The 10,063-nt window shown below is 50.6% G+C and overlaps 1 protein-coding gene across 1 annotated transcript in view; it reads left to right on the forward strand.

Moving 5' to 3' along the window:
• Positions 1-4,114: 4,114 nt before the first annotated feature.
• Positions 4,115-10,063, forward strand: part of LRRN4 (leucine rich repeat neuronal 4) — an 8,248-nt gene continuing 2,299 nt past the window's right edge. The window contains exons 1-5 of the mRNA XM_029961668.1: positions 4,115-4,271; positions 5,675-6,398; positions 7,578-7,782; positions 8,329-8,466; positions 9,557-9,957. Coding sequence (XP_029817528.1) covers positions 5,711-6,398; positions 7,578-7,782; positions 8,329-8,466; positions 9,557-9,957 — 1,432 coding nt within the window. The 5' untranslated portion in view covers positions 4,115-4,271; positions 5,675-5,710. The remainder of the gene's footprint in view (positions 4,272-5,674; positions 6,399-7,577; positions 7,783-8,328; positions 8,467-9,556; positions 9,958-10,063) is intronic.

Raw genomic sequence — 10,063 nt, forward strand, 5'->3', positions numbered from 1 at the left:
TTGTTAGGCCACATCCTCTGCTTCTCTCCAGTCCCTGTCAATAGGCTGCAGTGGAATCACTCCCATATTATGCCAGTTTAAACAAACTATAGCTTTACATTTAAAAAAACCAAAAAGAGTACAGCCTGCTTCCCAGCCCTCTGACTTCCCTCTCCTCAGCACATTTTACACAGGCTGAGGGACCATCCAGTTTTCCTTCAGTAGAGGACTTACCCACTTCTCACTTGCTTGACACAGGCCTAGTATTTTCCTTGTGCAAAGTGCAAACACTGGCCATATTTAAGACCTGCCCAAGGGTTCCATGGGAGAGCTGAATGCTCATATTAGTGCCAGCACCTCTTGCACAGACAGCTGCCTTCCACACTCAGCCTCCACTTAGGCCTTGCAGGCAGGATCCTGACCATGCCTGCACAAATTGCTCTCTGAAAGCACAGCCCCCTGCTCGTCATTCCCAGAGCAGACCTCGTTGCCCAACCGTTACATGGAAGCCCTGGAGTTGCCCCTTGCCTATGTGACCTGAACCCAGGAATGCAGGGACGTGGGGAAATCGGAACGTAATTCTCATTGTGAGAGCTGAACAACCACATCCACTTGCAATCCAAGCTGTCTGGACTGGGATTTCGGAGAAACTATCAAATACTTCCATTTTCTTTCCTGCCCCTCCTTCAATCTTACCCCATGTGTCACTGCTGCTCTGCAAGGAGGCTCTGCCAGCTCATCCAGGCTGGCTGTCAGCCCTGTCCTTTGCCTTTTAGCTTTAAGGAGTGATCCCCTGCTGCTGTCCTCTCTCTGTGTTTCTTTAGGTCATCAGCTGTCTTTTCTCCTCGCTCCACTCACCTTGCAAGGCTTTTCCATGAGAGGTGAGGAACACTGAGGAACAAAAATCTGGTTTTATCCAGCTGCTTTCAGTGCTGCATGTGACTGTAGCTCTGCTTCCTACAAGCGGCCCTTGGAGAGGTTGGAGCAGGAAGGCACAACCCAGGGCATCCTGCACCTCAGTAATTCCAGGCTGGATAACCTGAGAGGAGGCTGCACCAGCCTGCTCTCTCTTGACACGTGCACCAGCCACAGCACCAAGTCATCTGTCATCCCACCCCTGGTGCACCAAGTCATCTGTCATCCCACCCTGTGTCACCCAGCACGTCCCGGCCACGCTCCAGACATTCCCCTTAATGCTCATCATCCTCCCTGATTCCTGCAATGACCCGATCAGACGTGGTTCATCCCACCTGATTTACACCCAGGGTTAAAGACCACAGGCTCGGGGGTCTGCAGGAGCCAAGTTACTCATCCCACAGTGCCAGATGTGGGAGAGGTTTCCCAGAGTGAGCGAAAGCAGCGCAAGGGCGGCTGCCCCCGAAGTTGTGCAACACAGAGATGAAATCCAGGACAGGAATGTTGTTTAGATGAAAACAAAAACCTTCGGGAAACTTATACCTCAGCTCAGCCACAGCCCTCTTCTGTACATCGTGCTTAGTTAAACCCAGATCAGGGTAAAACCCCACCGATGTCAGAGGGCTGCTGTTTGCTCTTACTCACACCAAATTCCGCAGGGAATTTCACCGGAACGTGTGTTACTGCAGCAGAGACACACACCCATAGTTTTCCGAAACCTCAGGCTAAATAATCCTGTTCCTGCATTCTCTCCCTCTTCTCTGTAAGAAAATGTCTCGCTCGTGCTTGCTCCGTGGACAGACCTGCGAAACATTTCTTTTGTTGGCTTTAAAATCCATTCTCCAGACTTTTTCAAGGTATTTTCATTCTTAACCATCACTTGGACCGCGGCCAGCGAGAAACATTCACCTCTTAAACTTTACAGCCTGGTACCATCCTCGCCTTCTCCTGCTCTCCCCGAGCTCTGCTTATCTTGGTGTCACTGAGGAATGCAGGGCTCTGCCCGAGCATTCCTGCGGGCAGAGGGGCTTTGTGCAGCCTTGAATCGCCCCCGGGGAGGGGGCGTCTGGTTCGGCTCCTTATGCATCACCCGTGTGAAAAGGCTGACAGAAACGCCTGCTTTTACTAAACACGCCCTCAGGTTGCCGCTGAAACTCTTAGAAAAGCAGAAAAAACCGGAGCAGAATAAAAGGTGACATGAGAACAGGCCAAAGCGGCCCACAAAGGGGAAATCTCTGCCCGCTGCTACCAGATATTGGAAAGAAACTGGTGAGAGAGGGCTGCTGCCTGCCCTGGGAGACCTTCACCAGTACCTGGGCAGCTGCCCGAGATACAGCACCATATTCCAGATGATGAGAGTTTCCTGGGAAGGTACAACACCTGCTGCAAAAACTGAGCATCCAAAAAGCAGAAACAAAGCCAGAAAATAAAAGTAACAAAAGCTCATTTTCGGAGGGTGCTCTGCCTCTTGCAACAGGTTCTTTGTATCACTCAGAAATCAAGCGCCCCTGGGCAAACAAAGCCTCCACCTCCACCGAAATGAGAGGCTGCTTTCCCAGTCTGACAGTCTGCTTGCCTCCAAAACAAAGCCAGTAAGGTTGAACTCATTAAAGTTAAGGCAGGTTTTGGCTCCCCGGGTTTCCTGGAGGGTTTTTTTTTTAAGATGTTAAAAGCAATAAGACAACCAATAACCCTAAAGTAACCACTGAAAATTCGTTGTCTGTAAATACCGAGCCAAAGGCAGCAAACACAACACCAGCACTTCATAGCCCAGGGCAAAGCCAGGCCACCTGCCTGCGTTCCAGCTTCCCAAAGAGGAGCAGTGCAGCAGGTCTGGGAAGCCACAGGGAAGGCAGGAGCTGGACTTTCCTCCTCTTGTAGCAAATTCTTCAGATTTTTTTAACCTGCCCCACCGTGCCCTTTGATCCCTGAGGTACCTGCCGTGGTGCACGTGCCGGGCCTGCACTGCCCTGCTCCCAGCCCTGCCCCACCAGGGTTAATATGGGATTAGCCCCTCATCTAGGAAACTATCTGTCCTGCCCTGGAGCCGTTCCACGGGGAACAATATGTACATCTCTCCAAGGGAAGGGCAATGGCTCCAGGGAGTCCTACTGAAAGGCCCTATCTCGCTCTGGGGATGTTCTGGTGTTTTTCAAGGCTCTCTCCCCACGCAGATAATGAACCACACGGTCCATAGATAAGCTCTGAGTACATGTGCACAGGCAGGCTCAAGGTTTTGGGGCAAGACCTTTATCTGCACTTTAGCACCAAAGTGGGGCTGTGCTGCCTGCACGTCAGGGATCTGTTTTGTTGTCCTGATAAAGAGAAAGCACTGACTACTGCTCTCCTTGGACATTTTACTAATCAGTTGTCTTACAGTAGCAACAGAATGACCACCCTTTTGCTTTTGCTTTGGAAGGATCTCTATCAATTCACCCCTGTCTGGGATACTGACTTTATTCTCTGCTCTCCATCAGCCCAATTATTATCCTGAATTGTGGGAACGCTGACAGACCCAGCTCAGGGCAGGTCCCTTGGTGGGAGATGGTTCACGTTTTCAATCCCACTTTTCCAGCAAAGGACGAGATAAGTAACGGGAAGGGAATTCTCCCAAGCCATGTGGAACACAGATGCAGAGCAGGGAACACAACCCTCGCCCAGCGGGGGGAGAGGCCTCCCAAGGCTGTCCCACGCGGGCTGAGATGCCGCCCACCCTCTCCATCGGCACAGAGAATTCCTCTCTGCGGGAGGAGCAGGTGAGGGTTTCACTTCTGACATTCCCTAAGGGCCTCCTTAGAAAAGTCATTTGTCCTGCACGAACATTTCTGGGATTTACTCCCAGGAGCAAGAGTCTTAGAGAGAAATTTAAACACTTGAAGCCCTTTATTGGCGCCTAGAGAGAGACCAAAGCCCGTGTCAGCAGACAGAGCCTCAGCTTTACATCATCCTGACCTGCCAACAAAGGGACACAACAATTCCCCTCTCTCCCCCCTTGTCAGGGGGAGATGTGAGAGTTGGGACTACTGACACTGATCTTTTTCCTTTACCCCCCGCCTCTGAGACAAAGACGGACAGGAGCAGCCCTGCCTGAGCGTTGGGAAACAAGAGCCCTCCCACCCCGCTCCCGCCAGGGCCAAAGGAGCGGGGAAAGTTGCCTGGAGCCGCCCCCTCTCTAGGCGAGGGGAAAGCTGGATGCGGGGGAGCGAGCCTGGAACAAACCTCGCCTGAGCTTGTGGGCAGAGCCGCGAGCAGGGAAGGCTGGGAACAGAAAAGAGGCATTTCACGCTCTCGGCTGAGTCACCCAAGTGTATAAAACCAAGGCCGGGCAGTCGGAGCCGCTCGGAGCGGAGACACGAGGCAGCGGGACTTTGGGACAGGTACGTGCAGGCGGATGCGGTTTAGAGGCAGGGACTAAGATTAAATCCAAGACTGGAATCCAGCGGTCCAATTCCTCCCATCCTCTCCCTGCCACGTGCTGCGGAGCACGGGATCCAGCGGCTCCGGTGACCGGGAAGCCGTGAGGCTGCTTGGCTCTGTCACGGTTCCGTCTGACAAAAAGGACGCAGGCAACAAAAATACACTATTTTGGTGGTCCAGGATGTACTCTTTTGCTTATCCCTCCTTCAAACATGGGACGGCAGCAAAGGATAACAGTCCGGGCAAGACCTGGCACCATTCAGGGAACAGCAAGTAGCTATTAAAATTTGGAATAAGTTTGAGATATTCCATACTACGTGAGGATTCGGTCACCTCCCTACGTAATATGTTTTTGGATGAGGAATGATCACTTTGATGCCTGGCAGAGCAAAAGACAGCTCAGTAAGAAAAGCATTAGTTTAGGGCTGGGCTTAATTTTCTCCAGTGACACAGATTACCTGCGGGGCCTTTCACAAGTCATTTAGGACTTTTTGTTTCTCTTTTAAATGACAAAGACAAAGCTGGGGCGGGAGGAGGAGGGAGCTCAGATGCAACTGGAACACTGAATGTTTCTTGGCGCCCAGGCCTTTGGGGCCCTGGTCCAGGAGCGCACTCAGTTTCTGACCGCTTCCACTGAAATGTGGTTCAGGATTTGCATTCCCAGTGCATCCTTTTCCCAGCAGCTGGGCTGTGCAGTCTGTCAGCAGTGCCGGCTGCTCGGGAGCCCCGAAGTGCCTGCGGGGTCCCCCCGTGGCTGTCACTCGGAACGGGCAGCACCGCCCTGGCAGAGCCCAACAAGCCCCGGGGCTTTGCTGTCCCAACTCCTGCTAAGAGAAGGAAAGCCCTTCCTAACACAGGAAACGCACTTTTACCTGCCCACTCCACTGCAACCCAGCCCAGTTTGGGCTCCTGTCCTTTAGAGTCTGACAGCCCTCCCCAGCCCTTGGATCCATACACTTGCTTTGCACAGGCAACCTCCCAGAGAACAATCCCTTGCCACGGGCACACCTGCCCTGTTGCTTGGGCATCGCCCCGTTGGAAAACTTCCCACTGGGCTGGCCAGACTGGACACTGCAGCAGGACAGCCTGCTGCACTGAGGGTACTGGTGTGGGATACAGCTTGGTCGCTTCCTCCATGAAAAACTGTAGGCACACTTAGACTACGAGTGTGTGATACTTCTGTCCCCAAGGGTTCATGTTTACTTAGGCTTAATTGCGGAAGAGCTAATAATTATCACTTATCACTGCTCAGATGTAAAAGGGAAGTATTTAAAAAATGTTTCACTTTTAAAGTGCTTGTAGTTGCCTGGAGGGGTTTTAATTTAGCTCTTAACGTTGATGTTTTGTTTTCTCACCCAAACAGATCTTGGAAATTGATTGCAAGTCACTTCGGAGAAGGATGTTTCCAGGCTTGCTCGTCCTCTCTCTGCTGTTGGGGAGCACCGCGGCTGGCCCGGTGAGCAGAGCAGAGCCTGCAGCATCCAGGGATGTCACCACCTTTTTCCAGCTGGCTCAGGAAGACCCTTGGGAGAACGTTAATCTCACCAGCATGTCCTGTGAGGATCGGAAGAACAGGACCTGGATCACCCTGCAGCTGACCAACAGCAGCCTGACAGCTTTCCCCGTCTGCCTTCCGGAGGCCCTGGAGACCTTGGATCTCAGCAACAACCTCTTGGAAGAGGTGAACGGCTCGGAGATCGCGAACCTGCCGCGGCTGCGCGTCCTCTCGCTGAGGCACAACCACCTCTGGGCAGTCTCGTGGGGACCTGAAGCCCTCAGCAGCCTCCTCAAGCTGGACTTGAGCTTTAACAAGCTGTCGTCTGTGCCATCCTGCCACAGCTCTGCCCTGCCCAACCTGAGGTGGTTGTCCTTGGCTGGAAACCCACTGCTGGAAATCCAGCCGCTGGCTTTTTCCTGCTCCCCTCAGCTGCAGGTGTTGAACCTCTCTGCGACACTGCTGGGGCAGGAGGACAGCAGAGGAATTAGGGAATCTGCTTTTGCCATCAGCACAGCTCCCAGGGAGGCCACGGACAGGCCTGGAAACTCCATCCATGTGCTTGATCTGAGCGGGACTTTCCTTGAGAAAAGTAAGTTTCTGGATTTCCCACTGTAAACACGGGGTTTGGTCAGGCTGGGGGAGCAGGAGCCTTGCTGGATGATGGGATGATGGCTCCCATCCTGACCCAGCCCGGGGTGGAGGGGGAACACCTCACACAAGCTGCAAACAGCTGGTCCAAGAGTGCAGGGCACTGTCACACAGACCAAGGGAAGGGCAGAGACCAGACACCACGAGACAGGGCTGTTTGTCCCAGCATAGTCACCCCCCTCCATCCTAATTCCACTGTCTGCTACTGACAGTCATCGTGCTGTCAGCCCTGGGATTAGTTTTGGGACACAGAGGAGGAAATTAATTTCTCTTTCCAGACAGGCTGCTGAAATCTTTCTTTGTCCCCACAGCTACTCTGCTTTGTACCTCTGCAGTGAGGGAGCACAGAGAGAGGCTTTCTGTGTCAGCCACAGCCTGATACTTCCACACAGGGAGACAATCCCTGCCCTGAGCAGTTTACAGGATAGTTTTTTCCCTCTTACCAGCCCCAGTTTCTAACTGAGGTGCTGAGGCACACAGATGTTCGATGCCTTGCCCAGCTGCCCTCAGCCTGGGGCAGAGCCAGGGCCCTGGGGGCTCCTCAAGCCAGAGGTGTCACTGCAGCTCCCATTTAACTGATACACCACCACATTTCCTCCATTAATTTGCCTAATCCCTCCTGTGAGCAGTGAGTTACTCAATTCAGTCATGGGATGGAGAGGACCTTTTGTACCAGACTCATTCTTTTACTTTCATGCCTCTGGGCTGTTTTTCCTGTGCTAGGAGAAATGAGAAGTTATTTGCCTTTCTTGCACCGGGTCAGGGCTTTGTAGACATCTCTAATTTCCACCACTTCCCTGAGCAGAGAAATCCTTGTTCATTTAATCTCACCTAAAAAGAAAGCTATTCCATATCTCTTACCAGCTTTACTGCCCTTCTATCTTCCCTTATTTTTCTCTGCCCTGTTTTACATATTAAAAATCACACATATTACAAAGTTACAGCTGCATGGGTGTTTATGCACTGCTGTATTGATTTTTGCTCTATTCCTTTCCCAAAGAGAGCAGCTGCAGAGGACGACAGAGATACTTCATATCTAGGAATTCAAACCCTTTTTCTAGGCAGAAACCCACAGGAATGCTCTGTTTACGTAACAGGTGTAAATGTTTTTCTGCTTCAGTTCAACCAGAGTGGACCAGAGACTTGCCCAACCTCAGATCCCTTCACCTGACAAAGATGCCACGATTAAGAAGCCTCAACACTGACTTTGTGAAGTCCATGCCTGGTCTCCAAGAGCTGCACTGCCAGGACTCCCCTTCCCTGGGTTTTGTGAGGACAGAGATGTTTGACAGTGCTCCTCATCTGAGCCATCTCTCCTTTGAGAAGTGAGTTGGTTTCTTTTTTGTTCTCCCTCACATTAAACCTGCATCTTGGAAGCAGACAAAAATCCCACTTTCAGTGTGAGAGGTTAGCATAGTTCCTTGTTTAGAATTAGTAAAAGCAATGGTCTAGTCCTTATTCTAGAGGTAACAGCTCTTGGTATGTCACACACCCGAAATACTAAAGAGAAACAAAAGTCTGAAAGTGACTTATCAAAATAGCACCGAGCAAGATTTCTATAATATAGGCCCAGGTTACAAGCACATCAGAGAATAAACATTAGAGCACTGGCTGTGCTCTAGGAACCAGTTTAAGGAAAATAAACCCATTTAAAGCAAAAAATCCCACTGGATTCCATCCCTCACTATGTCTAAGACAAAAGAGAGCATCTTCTGAGCACGGAAAGGGCAGGATGGTGATTTTAGTAACTGGCTACTGCCAAGGGAACTGGGAATACTGCTTTGTGCCTTACACACCCTGGGTACTGAGCACACTTCAGTCCTTGGAAGATAACTTAGTGTTTGCTAATTATTGCATTTGCCATCTTCCAGCTGTAACCTCAGCTCCTTTAATCCTTGGGACACCAACTCCTCGGATGGCATCACCATCAACCTCTCTGGAAACCCTCTGCTCTGTGACTGCCAGCTCTCCTGGCTGCTCTCCAAGCCCAAGAGAGTTGTGCTGCAAAAGTAAGTGAGTTCGAGGAGATGAAATATTGCTCCTCAGAAACAGCTTCAATGTGTAAGTGGTCTGGGGAGAAGACATTCCCTACCATCTAAGTTATTCAAACTCCTTGTGTGTTCTTCCCTTTCACAAGAGGTAGAAAAGCAAAATAAGGTCTCCTTCAGGAACAAAGCATAAAGTATTATTAGGTGTGAATTCTACTTTAAGGTGAGAATAACATTTTCTTTCTATTTCAGACCACATTTCTCTATTAGCTGGAGATAAAAAATAAGCTGGCTTGGTGGGCCAGCACTGGGAGCAGGAACTGGAAGACTATGCAAGATCTTTAGCAAATTATTCCCTCCTTACCCTGCCATTCCCAAAGCTCAGCACGGGCAGTCAACAAAACCCCTTGCAAATAGCACCATTTCTCACCTATTGTTTTCATGCTCTCCTACAGTTCTATGGACTAATTAAGATAAGCTGTAGTTAAAAGAAGTGCTTTGCATGTAAATGATCTCCCTTGGTTTTGAAAGACCACCAAGAAGATTTGTCATCAAATCTCTGAGACGGCAGGGAAGTAGAGTGTTAAAATTAGATAGTTTGTCATCGGGATGGGCTTAGCAGTTGCATTCTTTACCAAAACTTCAATGTCTGAGTAAAGAAAGAACTCTTAGTCATCTAAAAGCGCATCCCACGTCATCTCACCTCCAGCTGCCTAAACCAGCTGGTTTCAGGATCCTGGGGATCCTGTTACATCCCTCTGCATTGTTCACCTCTTAGTGTGGCATTACAGTCTGACCCTTTGGGACAAGTTGCCTTGAACTCTTGATAAGGTTCACAGCCCTTGTACCAAAGGATGTTTCCTCCTGGGGAAAAGATATTCCTGCACCTTACAAAACCAGAACCCCAGTGAGCTGAATTCCACAGCAGTGCCGTGGAGAGCCATCTGCCAAACACAGGACTATCATTAAGACAACTTAACTTTGGTCTAGGTTTGTCCTCACTAAGATAAAGACTGATTTTGACAGCAGGTTGCCAGTTGTGGTCCAAGCAGCCTAAGGAGCCTGCAATGTTCTTATGGATCTTGACTATTCTGTCTTGTCCCCTCTGCAGGGCTGGGGAGACTTTCTGCACATCCCAGGAAGATGGGGGCAGACCTTCAACACCTGTTTCACTGCAAGAGCTCTACAGTAAATGCCAGTCTGGGAGCAGCAATGTCACACTGCCCCATTCAGACACACCCTCTCCTGATCATGATGCTCTCAGCTTTACCAGTTACGATGCCACTGCTGCGGTAACAACAGACTGGGCTCTGCTCTCCAGAGACACTTACACCAGCTCCCTGATCCTGGGGGATTTAATGAGTGCCACAGCCAACCCAGTGCTCACCAAAGACACTTCTACCAGCTCCCTGATCCTGGGGGATTTAATGAGTGCCACAGCCAGCCCAGCACTAACCAGAGACACTTACACCAGCTCCCTGATCCAGAGGGATGCAATGAGCACAACAGCCAGCCCAGCACTAACCAGAGACACTTCTACCAGCTCCCTGATCCAGAGGGAAGCAATGAGCACAACAGCCAGTCCAATGCTGACCAGAGACACTTCTACCAGCTCCCT

This window comes from Manacus vitellinus, unplaced genomic scaffold, assembly GCF_001715985.3.
Source record: "Manacus vitellinus isolate BGI_N305 unplaced genomic scaffold, ASM171598v3 scaffold_38_pilon, whole genome shotgun sequence".
Taxonomy (NCBI): domain Eukaryota; kingdom Metazoa; phylum Chordata; class Aves; order Passeriformes; family Pipridae; genus Manacus; species Manacus vitellinus.